Consider the following 21,886-nt stretch of genomic DNA (forward strand, 5'->3'; position numbering starts at 1 on the left):
AAGTCCCCACCCTCAATCATATCTGTCTACCAAGACATCACAGACCAGCTCATTTAATCAAGACGAAGGAGCTGGTGATGTTGTTTCACGCCTGGTGGTGCTTTCTGTGGGTCAGTCACCTCGTCGACTCCTCCTGTGGGTCCTTGGGGGGGCCAATATCTTCCCTACCTTACAGATCATCCCAACTCACCAGTGAGGGAACCAGAGCTCACATGCCAGCCTGTGATCCCTCTTCGAAGCCATCTCTTGGTGCAATTAAAGAAGAAGAAGAAAAAAATGTGTATTCAAAAGCAACCTTGAACCTGATCCAAGTTTCATCATCAGAAAAAGAAGATAATGTCTATAGTCACAAAACAGAAATTGTAACAAAGCACTGAACTGAAGATTTATAACTCCCCTTCAATTAGAAAGGGAATGGAAGGTAAGAGAAATGATCCAAACGCAAAAGACGGGCATAGCAGACTTTGGAATTAGGCATTTTATTTAGCTCATCAAATAATACAAGTTAGTTAAGGAAATAACAATCAAGACATACTACTCGTACTAACGATATGTAGAACCACATTTCCAAGAAATCTAATGAAAATAAATTATTATGTGGAATACGGCAAATAAATAGATTTTTACAAAAAAATAACTCTGTGAATACTAGAGAGAGAGAAAAAAAATGTGAGGTTTCGAGAAGGAGGCTTGTGGAGCTGCGGGAAGTTGAAACTTGAAACTAATTCCTGAATGAGATGTAAGAAACAGCGGTGCATTAATGAAAATTAGCAACAGACACTTGAACTCCTTTTCCTCATCCCCTTGGTTTTAGGAGTGATTTCTCCCCATCCCCGAGACGGGCTTCGAGCATGGCTCCTGGCACCCACCGTCTAAGTGATCCAGATAATGTAATCACAGCATCATTAGGAACCATGAAATTGCAATTCCTCGGGGAAGGAGCGCTATCACTCAGTTACACAGAGAAGAGCGATTAATTAGCAGATCTCAGTTTAAAGTGACTATGTACTACACGGGTTCTAATCCCACTCCGGAGCAGCTCGCAGGCCTAATGAATTATCTGGAGGAAGTTGAACTGGAGCCAGAAGACATCACTCAAAATGTGATAATAAGTGAAATAAGATAAACTTAAAAAAAAAAAAACCCCAAACTTTAAAATGATAGGCAGATCACCCACTCTCAAGGAAAAGCCGTAAAAGAAGGCAGAGGCGGGGGTGGGGGTGGTCATCTAATTTTTCCTCTCTCCTGAAATGACACTGTTGAGTGTGAGCTTTATTCTTTGGACTCCGACTGAGGCAACTTGATCTAACACTCATTCATGCATTCATTCACTCACTCCATAAATGTTATCTTAAAGTGACAGTACTTTCACAGAATACGGCAGGACCCATTCCACCCTTGGACAGTTGAGTCCTCAAACATCAGGCAAGGCAGACTGGACGCTGCACTTCGAACCCCGAGTGATGATAGCTTTGGAAACAATTCTGAAATTGGGATCTCTTCCCCCGGCAGTGTAATGGGAAGCAGGATTGTTACCATTCTTAAGATGCTCCCTCAACCCAAACCCGGTTGGGTACCCAGCCTCCTTGGTGCTGCTGCTGAGCTTCCTACCAGGCTCTGACATCCTGGGTCTCACTGGATACAGGACGGATGGGGGCACAGATCAGTAAGTGGTCTTTGCACAGTTAGGCTCAGCTTTGGGCTGGCTGATATCTTTCCACTCCACAACTTGCTTGGATTCCAAATTCAATCTCTCTGGGCACAGAGGCCTCTATTCTGTACTTATGGGGGGAGGTTAGACTGGGGCTTCAGTTCTAGGACATAATACCTGGGGAGAACCCCTGGGAGAGAGACTGGCTTGTCAATGGTGGTGAAACCCACATGATGGGGGCTGAACTCCCGTTTAAGAAAGAAGGACTGTGGCTCCAAGGCCTGGGATTGGCACCACACTCTGGTTTCTAAATCTCCTTCATGGATTTTATCCAAGTGCACGTTCCTAATGTGTCCATGAGCAAGGGCGGGAAGCACAACCTAATGGCCTGGTTTCCTGATAGGGAAATGGGTGCCCGAGAGGGACAGTGACTCATCCAGGTGGGACTGGCTCCGTAATTTGCAAGATCCAGAGCAGAACAAAAATGTGGAGCCCCTCATTCAGAAAGCAAAGGGGAAAGTGCTGTCTTTTTTCTTCCCTGGTCTTTCTCTCTCTCAACTTCTTCTGGTGTTTAAAAATTTCTACTTACTGTCCTTCAAAAGTAAATCAAAAATTTAAATTATTGGCACAAATGGTACCATTCACTTTTATACCGCACAGTTTTAAGGGCAAAATCGGAATATTTCACACGTGTGCGGAATCGCCAAAGTTGTGCACTGTATTTCGTGGCTCTCAAGAGTTTAACTTGCACCGACCAGAAAAGACAAATGCAGCTGAGGACGATGAGCCCCGTGGTGCAGAGGCCAACACTGCTAAGGAGGCCAGTGTCTCCGTGGGAGCTGGTTGAAGTTGTGTTTCCTCAGGCAGAAGGGAAAAGCCAGACCAGAGGCTGAAGACCTGACATCCACCCCAGCCCTGTCACCGACTTGCTGGGTGATCTTGAGCAAGTGTCATCCCCTCTCTGAGCTGCATTTCTCCATCAGGTTGGTCTAAATGGCCCCTAAAGCTCACACAGTGTGAGGGCTCCATGAATCTGAGCTCAGCTTGGCTATTGCCATCCAAACTGTCACCAAGGCAGCCAGCACAGAGCTCAGGGGCTGCCGACCCACGTTTCCTCATTTCAAGACCCTTCCCTTAGCTCCATGTGTCTCATCTCCCATCACAAAGGAGCTCAGGGAGGCCCATCCGGAAGCCGGGATGCCCAATCGCCCAGACATCAAAGTGTCTCCACTGTCTGGGATGGGGGGGGTGATGCAGGTGGAGGGAGGTGACCAACTCACCCACGTGCCCAAATCGGAATTCTGCTTCTATTTTCCCCTTTCCGCATGGGGGGCAGAGAGAGGAGAAGAAGGAGAGACAAGCCTTTGAAAAACGTCTCCTGCTCCATTTGCTCAGCCCGGCCACACTCCCGTGGTGCACCTCTTAGCCACTCGGCAACTTTTCCCCTTTTATGATATTTTGGGTTTCCGATTGCCTGCTAAGTCAAACCTTTATCATTTAATAAGCAGGAAAAAAAGAAAGAAAGAAAGAAACGCCTCCAAATCAGGCCCAGGCTAAACCGTCCCCATTCCTGTCCCCTGCCTCTCCTGGGCTGGTCCTGAACAAGGGGCCAGTGCTGATGGGGACTCTCCGCCTGCAGGCAGGTGTCAGCCCTACTCCTGCTGCAGTGGGGCAATTCGTGGAGATGGGCTTCAATCTCAGGGGCAGCAATGGGAAGCAGCAGAGGCAGGGGCGTCACAATGTGATTTCCAGGCACCTGAGATCAGAGCGCAAGTCAAGACCCCAGGTGTGAACACAGCTTTCTGACCTCCGGGCCCACGGCTGTGGGATTATTCCCTGTGTTCTTATCTGTTTTCTTGACCATGTGTCCTCAGGGCCTGGAACATAGTAGATGCTCAATAAATATTTATTGATTAGACGATTCGATCTAATTATAGCTCTCATGCTTCAAACAGGGGAAGGTTTGATTATTTAGAAGAGTTGTTGGGGGCAATACTGAGCACATGGCAGCCATCTAGCTCTCCTGGCTCTGTGATTTCTCGGGAGGGGTGGGCTTGGATGAAGAGGAGACAGAAATGAGGCAGAGACACGGAGGGTGTCAGTGTCCCGCTGTGCCAAGACCCCTGGATGGAGCAGTGTGGGAAAGGTCTGCAGGAAAGGTTTTCAGGGCAGAAGTGATCCATCTGGGCTCCTCCCCAAATGTCAAGTTGAGCACCACAGTGCCCTTGGCCGCCTGTCACCCCTCAGTAGGACCCAGACAGGAAGCTGGAGCAGCTTGGCTGGACCCCAAGGTCAACTGCGCTACCCCCACCCCACCTTCTTGCTCTGTCATCCTTCTTAGCAAGGGCACTGCTGTGGGAGAGGCCAGAGGACCCTCAACCAGTCACCTCTCCTTGGCAGAGCCCACGTGTTCTCGGAAGCCCCGTGTCTGCCTGAGCAGCTGGGGGCCCTGGCCAGGTGTGTGGGGGCTTCCAGGGTAAAGCTGTGTCCTGGTAATCCACCATCACCCCGAAGGGCAGCTGATGCCAGAAGAAGTCTCCAGGGAGCTGGTCCCAGGGAACCAAGGCCCCCACCCCTTCCCCTTCCTCCAAAGACTGCTAACTGCTCCCTCATGTGGTGAGTCACTCCTCCCCCAAACCCAAAATCTCCCTCAGGAAAGGGTCAGGCAGTTCCCTCAGAGGGATCACTCACTGGCTGATGAAGCCACCTAGGGGAACATGAATCCCCGAGGTTCAAGGTCAGTAACCAAGGGAGGGAGTCTGTAAAGGTGGGATTTCGGGTGTTTACCAGCCAGGAGGGGTCACCATGCAGGGTCCTGGCTGACCTGACAATTGTACACCCTTCAGAGGGCCAAGGCCTCGGCTACTTCCTGTGTCCAGAAAAGAAGCGAACAAGGGAAGGGAACAGTGTTGCGGAGCCTCGGGGGGTGGGACTGGCAGGCCTCGGTCCCTGCCTCTACCTGCCTACGGCCTATGCTTCTCCACTGAATCTAACAGCACTTCCGACCCCAAGGAGGTGAGGGCTTCTAGCCACATTCTCAGCTCCGCTCCCTCTGATGTTGTAAGACAGGGACAATTAAGAGGAAAATGCAGTACCGCATGCCAAAGTGCCGGGCCCAATGGTGGGCATACAGCAGGCCTCCGTAAGTGTCAGCTGAGGGCGCCTCTGTGGCCCGGGTCTTTGGCAGAACCTTCCAGAGAGAAGCTGAAGCCCGAGGATGTGTTCGTTCTCAACTCTGTGGGGCCTCGTCATGCAAAAAACATTTCTCTCCAACTCAGGTACTTTTCCCCGACAACATAAGTGAAAAACAAAAAAGTTGAGGCAACAAAGTGGCTGGAGAAGGGCCTCGGCTCCCCCTGGTCCTGTCCCCTCCTGAGCACACCTGGGGGAGGCTGGGGGCGGGGCGGGGGGGGGGCGGGCTGCGCCGAGCGGGGCGTCCTGCCCCCAGGAAAACTCCAGGCAGCTCTCAGCAGAGCAGCATGTGCAGCCGATCAATACGGGCTTCGGGCCGCTGAGCTATTATTCACGCCAAAGGGCCTTGTTTGGATGAACGGAAGGAGGGGTGCAGGAGTTCAGAGAATCACAGGCCGGAGCGCTGCTTCTCGGCACCTCCCCCTCTCTCTGTGATGCCCTCGTTATTTATGTAGCGCGAGTAACGAGGTGATTCAGGAGAAGTGCTCTCCCCACAGCATGCTGGGAGCCCACGAGGCTCAGCAACTGAGGTTGAGTGTGATTCGGGCTGGGGTCCTGGGCAACATGAGCCCTGCCTTTCCTCTCCTCTGGCTGCTTCTGAAGGAGGGCAATGACAGGCTTGGGGTGGCACAAAGTGGGGCCTACTTGCCTGCCCCCCTCCCTCTCGGCTATTCCCCGGGAAAGCCCCCCCAACCATCTCTTGTCCCCTGGTGCTGGGGATCCACCCTTAACCTGCACACCGTCTGTTCCTTACCTCCTTATATACTCCCAACCTCATACATTCCTGTCCTGCCATCTTGGTTTTCCCCCATCATCTTGGGAGCCCCACCATCTCAGTTTCCCCCCATCATCTTGGGTCCCCCACCATCTTGTTTTTGCCCTACTTGCCTATGGTAAGCCAGCTCTGGAACGTTCACCTCGTTACTAACCTGGAATCCTAATGAACCTGGGCAGTCTCTCTCAGCACTCCCCATGTCTTCCCTCCTCCACAACAGGAGAGGACATTGACCCTCCTGTTGGAATGGCTGCATCACTGTTTTCAGGACCCTGTATCCAGCCTTGGCTCCAATCACACATGCTATTTTCCTGTCTGCATTTGGCTGCTCTTCGTTACCGTCAGTGTCTCCCTTCTTGGGCGCAGTATCTGTGACTTTAAGAACTTTTCTGGGCTGACTGTGTCCAGTCACCTGCCCCATTCTGAAAAGGCTGACATCTTGTCTAAGAGCCACCTAACTAGTCGCATAATGAGGGCGGCTTCTCGCAGATGCCACTGGTTTGTGTCCAACGGGCTGTAGGCAGAGTGAAGCCATATAAACCAAAGTGTTTCCTGGGGTTCAGTTTAAGGTTAGTGAGTTACAGCACAGAGTGGGATCATATTTGAGGGCTGGCGTCACGCCTCAGGCAGTACCCTCGACCAGTGTCTCTGGGAGTCGCACTGGAGGTGTGGCTCACCACAGAGCCGTCCTTCCTTCTGGAAGAATGATTCTGGGTAAGCCTTTTGCTGAGATGTGGAGTCCATTCCAAAGGTGGCAAATTGTCATGTGGCTAATTTGGAGTGGACTGAAACGGAGGCTTGAGACCCCTCACACCCCAGTGTGTCTGCCATTTCTAAGGCCACAGTGATTGATGAGGCTTGAGGCCAGGCCTCCCCTGGCTCACACCTGCTGGACTGGCCCCTCCTGTGCGTCCTGAAGGGCTGTCTGTCCTTAGTGAGTGATGCTGAGAGATGCTGTGCTGGACAAGGAACGTGTACCATCTCTCCCCTTCATCTATGGAGTAGCTGCCCAAGGGGCCTGGTCTCTCTGGGGATGGGTAGGTGGGAGTAGAAAGGGGCTGGGAGAAAAGTGCTCCCCATTCCCTGATATTGTCCTGCACTCCTCAGCCCTGAAGTGCCCATGAGCCAGGTTTCTAAGAATGGCTTCCAAGCTTATATGAACTCATTGAATCAAATAGGATGACGAGACGCAGTGACAGGATGGACGATGCCACTGACTTCTGACTCAGGAGGAGGATGATGAAGGAACTTTTCCCCTCAAGCTCACAGCCCATGGAAAAGCCAATCATTTCACCAATGGCAAGTCACAGAAAGGACAAGACGTGGAAGGTCAGTCCCAGGAAAGCGCTGTTTCTGTTGTCTGCTAGGGAAGCACTGTTTGCAACGGGCTCGTCGACTACACAGAGATGGCCCAGACGCTCCTCCATCACACCCTCCCAGCACCAGCGGACGGACACACAAGTGTTCCTTTGAGAAGTCCCTACTTACTTTTCCTCTAGACCACGGTCCTCCAACCACACACTCAGCTAAAGGGGGAGGCAAGTGGACCAGAGATGGGACACTAGGAGCAGTTCCTTGGAAACCAGCCCCAGCCACAACCAACCGAGTCCTTGGCTCTGCATACACATCTCTCCCAGGAAAGCCATGTCCACTCCCAAGCACCGGGAGCCCCACTTGGCTGGCAGTTCAAACCAAAGAGATGAGGAAATCATTGCTGGTGGTTAATTCTTAACTATGTAGACAAATGGCTATAAATATTTATGATGGGAAATTTCATTATCTAAAAACTCTGCTCAAATTTCCGGCTAACTCCATGAAGAATGCCTGCTGAACAGGTTGCAAATTAAGAACAATTATTTTTCTCTTCTGCATTTGAATGGGACTTACAGCTAAAGTCATTTAAAGGGGTTAACACCAGCCTTAATTAAATATTAAAGTGTGCCTGTACCTGCTGGTATTGTTGCCCCTTCGAATAAGACATAACCTATTTTTGACAAGTTTTCATCTTTCTCTGTGGAAGACGCTACATGAAACCAAATCAGTGGCAAAGAGGAGAGTAATGAATAATCTATTTCATATTCCAACAGTACCCAGAGCTTGGAGTGGAAAAATATTCAGTCGGATGATGGCAAGAGGCTGCTGGGGTACCACATGACACAGCTAATGTTTAAATAATAATAATAAAAAAAAGCGATAAACAAATCATTAGCCCTTAACAGTTGTTTAATGCAATTTGTTAATGAACGTAATGGTGGGGACTAATAATGAAAGAAAATAAAAACGTCTAAACAGGCTCCAAGTTGCTGGCGATGCGCAATTATTTCCTTGTCAAGTTTTTATGATTTAATGAGCCCCTCTGGGACTGACGGCTGTCAGTCAGTCGTGACTTTTTGACACCATTACAACTTCAAATACAGCAGCAGGCAGGCTGTTTTCCTCGGATTTGAAATACTGAAATGATCTGACAGTTTTAAAGAAAAGATGTGCAAAAAAAGAAAGAAAGAAAGAAAGAAAAAGAAAAGAGGAGAGAGGGGAGGACGAGAAAGACAGTTGCTTTCCTTTCTTTTTTTTCTCCCCACCTCCCTTCGTCTATGGAGTAGATAATCTCTGGATGCTGTTTGGTAATGAAAATCCAATCACTGAGGTCATTATCTGATGAGGTTTTTGGAACAGGCAGGCTTTTTTCCCCCTCTTTATTTCTTTACTTAATGATAACCCTCAATGGGCTTGCCCCGCATGGGACGGCCAGAGCCGCACAATTTTGTTCACCATTAATTTCAGCCTTTGAAGCTCAGGGCTCAGAAGCAGTAGCAAAGCAAACCCCCCACCAAGCTAGTTCCAAAATAAGACAATCCAGCCTGCCTTAAACAGAATAGCAAATGGCCTCCCAGCCCCAGCCTGACAGCTGACGTCAAGCCCGCTGCATTTGCCGGCATTCGTCTTCAACGTGGAACATTTAAAACTCTTTACAACTTAAGAGACTTTAATTAAATTGCTTTTGATTCTGGAGTGGGGCAGCATCCGCTTTATTTATTCTGCCAGGGCAACTGTTTAGTCTGCATGAATTTTATATGGCAAGGGCTTCCACCTTCCTCTTCCTCCTCCGAGTCCTGTCTTCCACCCCTCACCCTCCCCGTCACACAGAATTTTTAACAAAGGCTCCTGACTTTAGAGATAGTCATCAATTGAAGTCTACATAGTAAGTTCCTAGAACCTTCACAGTTCTATGAACTGCTTCGAATTGGGGGGCTTTCTTCCTTCCCTAGGGGAGCAGGAAAGGAGGGCAAACAATTTACCTCCCTTGGGGCTCCTTCGAGTCTGTCCGGCAGCATCCGGGGCAGCCAGGCGGGAACCCGGGGGGCCTTCACACCCACTTCCTGCAAAACCCTCACTCTGCCAGTCTAGGGGGTCACTCTCGAGGTGGATCTGATGAGGCTGTTAGGCCAAGGGTTATCTGTTCATATTCGTCCCACAGTCAAGGTTGAATTGGGGCAAAATCTCAGGCAAGAGCTGATAAAGAGATAGAACCCCGTAGAAGCAGTCATTAAGCAGGGAGCGATGTACTCCCTCCTCATTTCCTCTACTTCCACATGAACGCCAGGTGTTAGTGAAATATTTAGAAGCCAGCAAGTTTAGATGGTCAGATCAGCCTGGCCCGCCAGGTGGCCTTGGGAAGAGTCTGGAGGCGTGAGGTGTAGCTGGGTCTCCGATTGTGCACTTGAACTAAGATCAACAGTTTCGAAGGAAGCCACCAGAGAGGCTGGCAGAACACTTCCCCACCGTTAGTTTCAGAACGAGGAGGAGACTACTTGTTTCCTTGCTTTTAATAGTTTCTTCGATGTGTTTAGCACGTACGGAATTCCATTATCAGAATAAAAGATTCTTGCTGAGATCGATCCCTTAAGCCTGATAGGGAAATTAGCACGGCCTCCCCACTCCCTTGCTGGCCTACTTGGCTCTGCCCAGATCCCACACCAGCCCTGCGATGTAAAGGCTGCAGCATTATTTACAAAATCCTAAATGATTTATCTGAACACATGCAGGCCCTAGCCTGTTTCGATGAGCACAATTTCTCTGGTGGATTTTGCCATCCTGAATTTCCTCTCTAAATCGTAATGGTTCTCTTCTGAGTTGGGAAAAAAAATCCAGTGCAGCATTCAGGTGCTCTCCATCAATGGGCACAGGTGGTTAGCATTTTTTATGAAGGGAACAGGTTGGCTTTCCAAGGCTTCAAAGCTTCCAATTATATTCCAAAGATAGAAAGGACCCTGGAAGTGCCTATGAAGTCTTAAGAAGAAATACATTTTGCTTTATGACCAGGGGGAGAATGACCTCGACTTGGGCAAAACTTGAAGCCTGATCATAAATGGACTCATTCTGAACACAATTCCCGGTTACCTCGTACAGAGAGAAACCAAAGGAAATCACAGAGCACGTGAGAAGTTTGAACACACGGTGAATTCAGGAGGGCTGCGCCAACATTTGCACAGCAAATGCCCAAGCCGTCCTTTTGTAACACGCAGCAATCCCTTAATCTTTGAAAGGAGGTTAGTGGACCTTTTCCATCAAGTTTATTTCTGGTGGCTCAGCCTATAAGACTCAACGTATCGATAATCCCATTTGACATTTTGCACTGATGGAGTCATGTCCTTGTGCTTCCTGAAATACTCCTGTTCTCTTTACATGCTGGAGTGGGCGTGGAGAGAACCCTGTCAGACCTTCTGCATGTATGAGGTCTGCTTTGGGCGGTGCAAATATGAAGACCGAAAGGATACAGAGGTGCTTGCACAGATCAGGGGAGAGCAGGTCACACAATTAAATAGCATGCCGGAGCTCAATCTGCCAGCAGATTCTGGGGAGTATGGGGGTTTTGGAAGGCTGGGACATCTTTCTTGTAGCCAGGAATCAAAGTTGTGAAAAGTGGATATTGGGTAGGCTCAGCAAAAAAATACTTTAGAGTTAAAAAAAATATGCATAGAAAGACAGGGAAAGTGCTAAGTCAATTTCCGGCACAACCGATGCTAAATATCCACCTTTACGATGAGCGCACGCAGGCAGGTTGACCATGGTCATCACGCCTGGGTAGGAACAGGTCTGGTCACTGCTCTGGCCCTTGCTTTTCTCTGCATTTTTTTTTATCCTCACACATCACAGAAGGGCTGTTCAGTGACAAGAGGTGTGTGACAAACAGCACAGCCCATCAGAAGATCCCTTGACTGACAGATCATGGCCTCTCCCAAACCATGACCCCTGACAGGTCCACAGGGCAAGCAAGAATGTCTCCAAGGCTATTTTGGTCAGTAGATGAAATTACCAAAAGGCAAATAAACATTTGCCTTTCCCTATAAAAAAAAAAATCTGGGTGAAGACAAATCTAGAAAAGGAAACCAACCCACATGCAAACAGGAATAGAAAATATTTTTACACTCTTTGCCCTTCAGCTGAACAGCGGTGAGTGCACACGGGGGTCATTCAGGGCCTGTCAGTGCAAAAGAATGATTCATGTGACCATTTTGTCTTAATTACTCAGAACGAGCCGTTCTTGCTGTTTATCAGGGAAGAGCAGATACATCAGTGTCTCCTGACCGAGAAAGTGATCGCCATCAGGATGGTGATGACCAGGACGACAGCCAGGATGACGATCAGGATGCGGTTCTGGATGATTCTAGGAGAGAGCAAAGGAAGAAAAACAATTCACATGGATAAACAGAGGACACGGTCGCAAAGATCAGCCAAGACAAAGTTGGCGAATCAGATGGAGGCTTTGCATCGCAGGTAGGGGTGGGGAACCCCGTGTGGGGGGTGTGCGTGACACCATGCAGCTTTGTGGTTCTACAAATGATCCATCAGCAAACGAACGACCCCACAGTGACTGCCACGCGGCACCCAGAGAAAGGCTTACTGCGGAGCCACAGCGAATCAGATGACTTTCTGGTCTCCTGAGTACCATGTAGTAATTGTTAAGCGATCAAGGGCCCCATGCGAGCTTCTCTTCTTAATTTAACATGTTAGACAAGCCTCTTTTTTTTGCAGTGTTTCCCATGAAAGTGAGAGACTCCAAGGAAACATATGTCAGTAAGGTACTTACCTGTACAAAAATACCCAGGGAAAAGTAAAAGACTTAGGAAGAAAAGGACAGGATTAAGAAGCAAGTGTCAAACTTGCAGCTCAGGCTGTGAAACCATCATCTGTCACTGGGGCTTGTGTTCCGCTACGCGAGGAGGAAACGTCACATGTGCTCCGTGGCAAAAAAAAAAAAAAAAAAAAAAAAGATGGAAATGAGAAATAATACAAAATACCCAGGTGGTTCGTGGGCTTTGGTTGATGGACCCTCACCTCTAGGGATTCCAAACCCTTCTGCTCTGGCTCTGCCAGATGCGGAAGGGGAACTGCGAACTCAGAAGGAGAACCAGAGTGGAGACGCGCGCTCCGGGATGTCAGCAGAGGGCTTCTGATGAAGCTGTTTCATAATTTGCTACCTCGTTCTGAGAAAAGAGGTCGGACATCAGGCAAGGCAAGCTAGATCCAACGGCCTCACCCACTCCGGCCCCCACAGGACCAACCACACAGAAACAGAGGCAGAGTCCACCCAGCTGAGACCCCACAGCAAACCCCATCTGCCCATCCTCCAAATACCAAGCAGGAGAAGGTCTGCTGATGGGGCCTTCCACAGGAGGAGCTCAGAGGGACCAGCCAGGCCCCCAGTTGACCAGAGACCCCACCCTCCTGCTTCATATCTTTGAGAAGAAACCTTTGCAGGGTGTTCGCAGCTTTTCCCAGCTTCTGGGTGAGTTTCTTTCTTGGAGGGATGACAACATCCTCATGGTGTCAGTCGGATTCTTCCTGCCCACCCCCTTCTTCCCCAAACCTAAATGGATGGATGGAGCCAGTCATATCAGACAAGCCCACTCCCTGGTGGCCCCCCTGGAACGACTAGCTCCCCCTCATCCTGACAGGTTACAAAATGATCACATTTGCTGACACGTCTTCCGCAAAACTGCTTTAGTGCCTGTGTCCACTTTCCTCGAAGGAGATGAATGATCCGCTCGGTCCTCATTTATCACGTAAGGCTCAGCTAAGATCTGTCTTGTTTGTTTCTTCCCTTTCCCACTAGAAAGGCGGTGCCCTGACATTAATTCTTCTGCGATGACAGCTAATTCAGACTTAACAGACCATATTTACTCAGGAGCCGGGAAGATTCTCTGTCCCCAGAATAAATAAAAACGGGACTTCACGGCTTGTTAAAGTGAGGCTAATTACGAACACTGATTGGTGCCACTTGGTGGCTTGATTTAAAACCCAAATTGATTTTTGACCCTTTTCTCTGGAAGGGGCAGAAGTCTTCAGCACAGCCCTACACATCCCGTTTGCCCAAGTCACTGTCAAAATCTCTGTTTACCACAGTCTCCCGCATCAGCCTTGCAAAGGAAATCAGCAAAATTGAAACTCTGCAGTGAAGCACATTAAAAGCATGAAAATTCTTTAAAATTCTGCCTTAAGTAATATACAGTAGTGTGTCTCTGTGTTGACAACCATTTTATTTGTGGGTTGAGGGCCCCAAGGCATCCATGATGCTAATTTATAAAGGATTAACTGTGGGTGTTACTTGTTTAATCTGAAGCACGGTTAGAAAAAGGAACGCACAGGAATCCCTAAGTCCTCAGCTCTTCTGGTCCTTCCCCTCACCTCAAGGCAAAGAGGAGTGGGTTTCACCCATGATCTTTCCCAACAGCCTGTATCTTTAACTCACTCAGCACACACACACACCTGATCCCAAGAAGGACACCGCTGGGTCCCAGATATTCAGAAAGACCTTGGTGCGGCCGCAGAGCCAGGAGCCTTCCCGTCTCCAGCCCCAGCTAGTGGCAGGGCTCCTGGCACATAGGCTCCCAGGAGGACTGTCCAAAGGATGACAATGAAAGAACGCAGCCCCGGGAATTGTAATCATTCTATTCGAGGGAGAGTGGAAAAGAAATCTGTACGAATTTAATTGGTAGGAAAATCTCAGGGAGTCTGCGTAGAAAAGGCTGAAATTAAAAGCTGATATAAGCCCCCCAAAGATGGAACACTGGACACTGCCTTCTCACGGCAGCTCTGGGCCTTCTCCCCGAAGCTAGGAGAAGGAATGGTCCGCATGGAACTGAGGCATGTGCTGGCGATGGAGGAGGTCGGCAGGAGACAAACCAAAGGCTGGGAGACATCTGGGACGAAGGGTGTAGAAGGGCAAAACAAACAATCAAACAAAACCCCAAAAGGCTGGAGTTGATAGAATTGGATGTAAGTTTGATTCTGGTCAGAACACCAACCCAGCTTTGGATCTCAAAGCTGTCGGGCAGACTACTGTGCCTCCAAGGACCAGAGAAGTGAGCTTTTGGGTCCCTTGAGTAGACAAGACTGAGCCAGCCTGGAGGGGGAAACAAAGGCTGGTATTGGTGCGCCCATCTGTGAGGAGGCCTGGAGTACAGTCACAGCCAGGGGCAGCTGGCAGGTATGACTGTAGGCAAAGCAGAAAGGAATGCAGAGCCCAGAGAGAATCAGAACCACAAGCCGGGAAGCTGGGTTCCCAGCTAGTGAGACTGAGTAGGAACTTTGGGGGAAGCCCAAAGGAACTTCCATCTAACTTTGGACAGGGTTGGGGGGTGGGGGGAGGCTTTAAATTCAACTAGGTCTGCAGCAAGCAGTCTTAATCTCCCTTTTGAAAATGCAAAGTGTGTTTACCCAGTAAATAATTTAAGAAAGAATATACACTTGAAAGAAGACATCCATTGAAACAGCCAGGCTAAATTGCCTCCAGGCAAAAACTTGTGCATTTGCATGCTGCATTCTATTAAGTGAGCTCGCTGTGGCTTTAAAAGAATGCAGAGCCAAATTAAAAGGAATGTGGGCCCGAAACATCAAGGATTCTCCAAGTTTACATTATGAATCACAGTGCTGTTGATACAAGATGAATTAACCATTTACTTTGAGGCTGAACTCACAAAGTACTATTGAAAATACTGATCCCCGTGTGGAACCCAGGGAGCGGCTAATCTTTCCATTGCCAGTCTCCTCCCCCTCTGGAAACAAGCTCCTGCGTGTGGCAGCCGGAATCAGAGAAGACTGGTTAAAGGGAAGGAGGCAGGCGAGGCACCTGGCGCAGCTCTCTGCTCCGGCTTGAGGAACCCAGGAATTCCACCGTAGCAGGCACTTCCACATCCCTCGGTGTCCAGCCCTCCTCTAATTCTGGGCACAGACTGCACTCACCTGTCCCTTGCCGTTAGGCGTGGCCATGTTCTAGTCAATGGAAGGTGAGCAAAAGAGCTGGGTGTCACTTCCATCCATGTGGAGGCATTTAACTTCCAGGGTCTGAGTCTCCAGCTGGCTCTTCCCTCCCTGTTCTGATCCAGGGGGCTGTCCATTCCAGGAGTGCAGTTACAGGATGGTGGAGACTCCTCCTGCCTGAATCCCTGAGTCATCACATGGAGGACCATCGCCCTAGAGGCTCACCCGGGCTCACAGTGCACTTGTGTTAAGCCAATGAGGTTTGGGGGTTCTTTGTACTGCGGGATAACATAGGCTATCCTAAGTGATGCACTACTGCCTCCCTTCTCCTGCAAGATGGGGTGTCTGGCCAAGCCAAGTGAGGCTCTGGTTTAATGTATTCCAGAAGTCAAGGTATGATGAAGGCTGATATGACTTCTTTCTTTTAAGAACAGACTTTTTCCTCTTGGTTTTCCAGAGCTGGGATCCTCCTCTCTCCATACTTGGTCATAAGACTCATTACTGAAGACTCAGGAGCTTCTTCGAGCTGTAACCAATGCCAGGGTATGCCGATGAACACTTCAGCAAACTCAGCTGAGCATTCTGCTGTCCATGAAGAGCAGGTATATGCTGGCCTCATCCACTTCTCCATTCCAAACGTCGGATGCTACCCGTAGAGGGTCGGTGTGTTCCAGGCCCCTGGCCGCAGTGACTGGACCAGGAACAGGCATGTGAAAGGAGCCAGTCCAGTAGAGTGAATGTCCAAAGCTCTGCTTGCAACATGAGGTCACCTGGACGTGTGGTGTGCAGATGTTGGCCTGGATCTGCTGCAGCTGTTTTGTTTCCATGAGGGAAGCCAGCCTAAGAAAGAAGCTGACCATGGGAGGAAAGCAGAGTGGAAGAAAGGGCAGAGAAATGGAATCTCAGTCCTGCAGACCTGGTGAACCTCCCTATCAGACATCCTTCTCTTGGACTTTCAGTTATATGAGAAAATAAATTATTTCTGAAGTCAGTTGGAGCCAAGTCTTCTGTTATTGGAGACCAAAAAGCATTTTTAGGTTGATTCACCCTGATTCCAAAACCAAGTCCTGGATCTTTGGCATATTTTCCCCACCTCTTCCAAGGAGAATTACCTGCCCACGCCCCTCTCTCACTTTTGTATTTCCCTATGCCTCTCTCTGACCACTGCACTTACGGCACAGTTTTATGATTTTCCGTTTCTGGGCAGGTTTCCCCGATAAAAAGTGGCCCTTCTGTGGTCTAAATCTCCTTCATCTTTTGTATTCCCAGTGCCTAATACACAGCTTGGCACAGACATCCTCCAAAAAAAGAAAGAAAGGAAAAAAGCTGGCTGAATGTACAAATGAGGGGCTCTACCTACAGGTGCTGCTCTGAAAGTTCATGTAGTCATCTTCCTGGTTTCTAAGGGTGCCTGCAGCCAAGTACAGCCTTAGGAGTTAGCTCTTAGCCACCCTCCCATTAAGCATGCCAGCGGTGTCTAACCCCCTTCACAAGCCTGCATTCATTAGCCGGAGAGTGCACGACACCCTACAGGTCAGCGCCCCGTCCTGCACACGCTTTCCCGCCTGGCCAGCCGGACCAGAATGATGATGCCCCACCTTTGGGGGCCGACAGAATAATAATAATTAGCAGGACATTTAGCAACCAGAAGAGCAGGGAGGGGAACTCTGTGTAAAGGAGCCTGGATCGTGTTTCTTTGGGAACTGTCTAAAAACAGGGACCAAGGGAAAGGCTCTTCCAGTCCTTCGTCCAATTCCACGTCAGTAGTTAGTACTCAGCAGCAAGAAATGAAAACAAGAGTAGGAGAAATGGTTCATTGTTATCAGCCTCTAATGAACTTTAATTTGAAGCATTCTTTCCAAAGCTGGGTACACGGTGGTCTGTGTGCTAGAGTTGTGGGGTTGTTATGCCCCCGATAATGCCCATCCAGGGTCTTCTAGGTCCTGGGTCTTTGGAGGAACGCCCAGCCTCACCCCAGGAATTCAGGTAGGGCTGCTCCCTGTCTCTGATTCCATCCGTGGACACAGGACCCGGGCAGGCCCAGCTAATTACAGCTCTCTAGCCCCTGCCCAACTACTTGTTCAGGAATTGGCATGCCACCCAAGCCAGATGGAGTCCCCTGGAGGGTCTTCCTGGAAAGTCAAGAAAAAGGTACTCTCTCTACTGGGAATGATCGTAGGGACAATGGAAGTGGGGCGGGTGCTGGGAGAGGCATTTTTTCTCACCACGCAGGAGGAGAAGCTGCCTGAAGGATGCCAACGCAGAGGAACAGAGGGCCCAGAGATGATGAAAAAGATGAATTTCATTAAAAAAAAAAATTTGGGGGGGAGGTAATTAAGTTTATTTACTTATTTATTTTTAAACTGAGGATTGAACCCAAGACACTGTGCCTGCTAGGCAGGCACTCTACCACTGAGCTATACCCTGCCTACAAAAGATAGGTTCTTGAAGGCATTATTTGAGCCTGTGCTGTGCGTCTGAAGAGTCCCATTTAAACTCTCCAGTTATAGGAGCCAATAGACTCCCTTTTGCTTTGAGCAAATTTGGTGGGACTTCTCTCATTTTCAACCCTACCGCTTGTACTGAGTTACATAGCCACTCCCTCAGCCCCCTCACACCGCCCCAGACTCACGTCTACCTTAGAATGTGACCTCATTTGGAAACGGGGTCTTTGCAGGTGTAATTCATCAAGGATCCTGAGATAAAACCATCCTGGATGGAGGGTGGGCCCGAGATCCAATGGCCGGTGTCCCTATGAGAAGAGAGGACACAGACACAGGGAAGGAGGCCCCGTGAAGTCAGGAGCAGAGACTGGAGAGAGGCTGCCACAAGCCAAGGGACGCCTGGGGCCACCATGTGGGAAGAGGCCAGGAAGGATTCTTCCCTAGAGCCTTGGGAGGGAGCAGGGCCCTGTTGACACCTTGACTTCAGCCTTCAAGGCTCCAGCACTGCGACAGAGCACATTTCTGTTGTTCTAAGCCACCCAGCTTGTGGTGCTTCGTTACATCGGCCCCAGGACTCGGATACACAGAGTTCTCAGATCCAGACCAGGGTCTGAGATCTCGGCCTTTACCATGACTGGTCTCCACGTCTCCACCCTCTTGTCCTCCTGCGAGGACAGGCCAGGCCAGCCTGGCTCCCCGGAAGTCGTGCACACAGCCGTGGGGCCCACCATCTTCAGGAGCTGTTGGTTCCTTCATCTTAGAATGAGACTCCCCTCCGTGAACAGAGCAAGCGGTGGTGCAAAGCCACGTGAGATGAGGGACCCGAGGGGGCATGTCCCACAGACTCCTGCCTCTGGGATAAGACATTTGAAACAGGAGGAAGGCCAGGTGTTACCTCTGGGCCATCACCCACCATTCATAGTCCATATTTGCCGACCTGAGTTTAGGAGTGGTCAGTTATCCATGAGTCCTGAGGGACGGGGACACAGGATGGCGGCATCTTCACAGGGGGAGAAATGAGGATGCTCTCAGCAAGGAACTGAGGAGGTGGGAGCCAGGGCCTGAGCCCCAGCACCTGGGGGCTAAGTCCTGAGTGAGGATGAGGAGTACTCCGTTTCCCAATTTCTGCTTAATTTAACTGAATGTTTTCTGTGAAGGGCCAGATAGTAAATGTATTAGTTTGCTACAGCTGCCATAACAAAGCAGCACACGTTGTGTGGCTTGAAACAACAGAAATGTATTGTCTCACAGTCCTGGAGGCTGGACATCCGAGATCAAGGTCTTGGCAGGTGGGTTCCCCCTGTGCACCGGGAGGGAGCATCTGTTCCATGCCTCTGGCCCAGCTTCTGGGAGTTTGCTGACAGTATCCGAGGTTCCTTGGCTTGAAGAATCATCACCCCGATCTCCACCTTCATCCGCACATGGCATTTTTCCTGTGTGTGTATCTGCATCCAAATTCCCTCTTTTCATAAGGACACTGGTCGTACTGGGTGAGGGGACCACCCTGCTCCAGGATGACCGCATCTCAACTGATGTATCTGCAAAGACCCTATTTCCAAACAAGGTCACATTCTGAGGTACTAGGGGTTAGCATGTCAACATACAGATTTGGGGGAGGGGAGAATACACAATACAGCCCATGACAGTAAATATTTTAGACTTTGTGGGTCCCACAGCCTCTGGTGCAACTACTCACCTTCACCCGTGTGGTGCAGAAGCAGGCAGGTACGATATGGGTGAAGGAGCACAGCTGTGTTCTAATAAAACTTTATTTACAACACTGGGATTTGAATGCCACATAATTTTCCCATGTCAAAAAATATTCTCCTTTTGAGTTTTTTTCCAAACACTTCAAAATGTCAAAATCATTTTTACCCCAAGGGCCATACAAAACTAGGCTGGGGGCTGGATCTGGCCAGCTATCTGCGGTTTGCCTACCACTCCTGGTCTCAAAGGTAAAATCTGTCTGAGGCAGGCCTCCTCCACCTGAGAACGTGGTGGTCCTCGGACCACGAGCAGATGGGATGGCAGGTCTGGCCAAGTCCCTCCAAAGAAAAAAGGAAACCCAGAGTCCCTGCCCTGTGGGTGTCACAATGAGCAACTGACCATGGAGGCCCAACAACAAAGGCCGTAATTAGAGTGATGCCAGCGGCAGGGTCAATTTGTTGGGTGCCCACAATCTTTGATTTGCCTGGGGTGACCTGAAACAAGTCACTCTGAGACACTTGGGTTTCAGTTTCTTTCTGGGCACAATCAGCCAGTCCACTAACCACCCCAGGGAGAAGAGGATCAGCTCATTAAAGATTATAAAGCACTTTGAAAAGATAAAGCCTTTACATGCATGCAGTCGGCAAGTCATTCTGTGAAAGAAGATGCAGTTTTGGGAAAGGTGAGAGGCAGGAAGAAAGGGGGCAGAGGCCGGCGGAGCTGCTTGGGGCACGTCCGGGGGCTGGGTGGGGAGGTGGAGGCAGGAGTCCAGGAAGCTGCTGCCTCCCCAGGCCCACCAGGCTTCTCGATCCCACAGACTGGCATCTACCTGGGTTTCACGGTGACACTGTCCCTCTGTGAAGGGGGAGCCTTCCCTGGGAGGTGGTCGCATAAACATTAAAGCAAAGGGCGGGAATCCCATTGGCTGGCTTGTGGAGACCTTCCGAGCCCTGGAAGGCGGCCAGCAAGTACCTGTCGGAGCCCATTGATAAGTCCGCCAGGGTCTGATGGGCAGTGTACAGTTACACCTCAGTCTATGATGCCAAACATACACGTCAAATTTCAGCCTGGACACTGCGGCCGCTGCCATTCTTAAATATGGACTGAAGACGGCAGGGAGCCTGGAGAGCTTTGCTGGCCACTGGGCTTTCAGGTAGGATCAAGGTAGCTTGCTTCAATCAAAGGGCTTGGAAAGAACTTGAGGAAAATTAAATAAGGATGCTCTAGAAATGCAAGGTGTATGTAACCCCTCCCAGGTTTGTGGACTGCCAGAGTTGGAAAAGGTCTCTACACCCTAGTGTGAAGTCTTTGTTTTAGAGTTGAGGACCCTGAGGCCTTGCGAGGTAAAGGGATGTGCCCAGGTCAACCATTTGGGGCCCAGTCAGGTCTTCAGACCCCCAGCCCCGTTCCTGTTTCACGGTGATACTTATTCTCACCCTAGCAGCCAGGACCAGTGTGGCGACTGCCCGTAACGGCAATTCCAAACACGCCTCCTGCTAATTGGGACCATTCAACAAAATCAAGGAATACAACTCAAAACCTGTCAGTTTCCACCTCTTACTGAGCCCAACCCAGTCCCACTTTATATACACAATGAAGGAGGGCACGGGAGGGTGGACCACGGTGGTTCCCAAACTCCAGGCTGAACTGACATTGAGAAAAGAATGACATTGAAGCGGCTCTTTTTTTGAAAATCAGATGACTCAATTTCAAGGACTGCCCTTTTCTCTGAGGTTGTGTCCTTCCTACTGTTTCAGTGTCCAAATGTCCTTTATTTTATGGACTGATGGTGATAGTAGACGGTAAGTTTTCTCCCCGGTGTCCTTATTTGGACATTGGAAATGAACTCGTTCCATGGAAATCAAAAGAGGACAATCCTCCTTCAGTCCTCTGTTTAAAAAGTCCCAAACCCAAGACATGTAAAAGTTTGTGAACCCCAGAGCTGGAAAAACCCACTCAGATCTACACTCTGGCGATTCCTCCTCAGGGCTAGACGGCGTGGTTGCCATGGTGATGCCAAGAGCAACGTCAGTGGCGGTGAGGACAGCCGCAGCCACACCGCACCAGCAGCTCGTGTTAATGGGGTGTGGACTGCGGGCCAGGTGCTGTTCTGGCATTTTCTACAGTCTGTTGAACCCTCACCACAATCCTATGAGGTGGAGACTATTACCACGCCCATCTTGACAAAGGAGTTCCCTGAAGTCCCAACCCTTGTCTCCAGTCTGACCTTCCACCCCTGCAGGACACATAAAGTGGTTACTTAAGTAACTGCTGTGTCTTATGTTCTGCATCAGATTTGCCTTTTTTGTCTTTGACATCATCGTTACACTCTTGTCCACAGACACTGCAGTTGGGCACGCAAGTTAATTTTGCTAACATCACACACAACACTGATTAACCAAAGTCAACTCTTTACTCAGTGCCCAGTGTAAATGCTCAGTAAATTATGGAGATAATATTCATTTCTATTCAGAAGCACAGTTCATCAGCTTTCTTCTGTCACTGGCACCTGGGCTATGTCCTTTCAGCCTGTCTCTTTTAGGTAAATGCATGATCACTGGATCCCTCCCCAGATTCAGGGACAGAGGAAACAGCAACTGTCCTCCAGGGGTTGCTCACCAGTGAATGTCCATTGCCCAGTGACCTCATCACACAATTTTTTATGATGTTGACCTCACCTATCAAACAGGTGAGGAGCTAAGCTGTGGAAAGGTTCTACTGCGGAAGACTGAATTGAACCCATCTGCTAGAAGAGAGTGCTAGACAGAAAAGAAACTTAGGTGGGACGACCAGCAAGACTCCCTGTGTGATCTCAGGAAAGGACTAAAAGTCTCTGTGTTTGAGTTTTGCCTTTCG

At 49.5% G+C, this 21,886-nt stretch overlaps 1 protein-coding gene across 4 annotated transcripts in view; it reads right to left on the reverse strand.

The window, feature by feature from the left end:
• Nucleotides 1-463: 463 nt before the first annotated feature.
• The window catches only part of VTI1A (vesicle transport through interaction with t-SNAREs 1A), a 341,791-nt gene continuing 320,368 nt past the window's right edge, over nt 464-21,886 (reverse strand). For all 4 annotated transcript variants that reach the window (XM_006183506.3, XM_032490939.1, XM_014558237.2 and 1 more), the window contains one exon: nt 464-11,283. In XM_006183506.3, the coding sequence (XP_006183568.1) occupies nt 11,190-11,283 (94 nt within the window). In that variant the 3' untranslated portion in view covers nt 464-11,189. The remainder of the gene's footprint in view (nt 11,284-21,886) is intronic.

The sequence above is a fragment of the Camelus ferus genome, chromosome 11, assembly GCF_009834535.1.
Source record: "Camelus ferus isolate YT-003-E chromosome 11, BCGSAC_Cfer_1.0, whole genome shotgun sequence".
Classification (NCBI taxonomy): Eukaryota; Metazoa; Chordata; class Mammalia; order Artiodactyla; family Camelidae; genus Camelus; species Camelus ferus.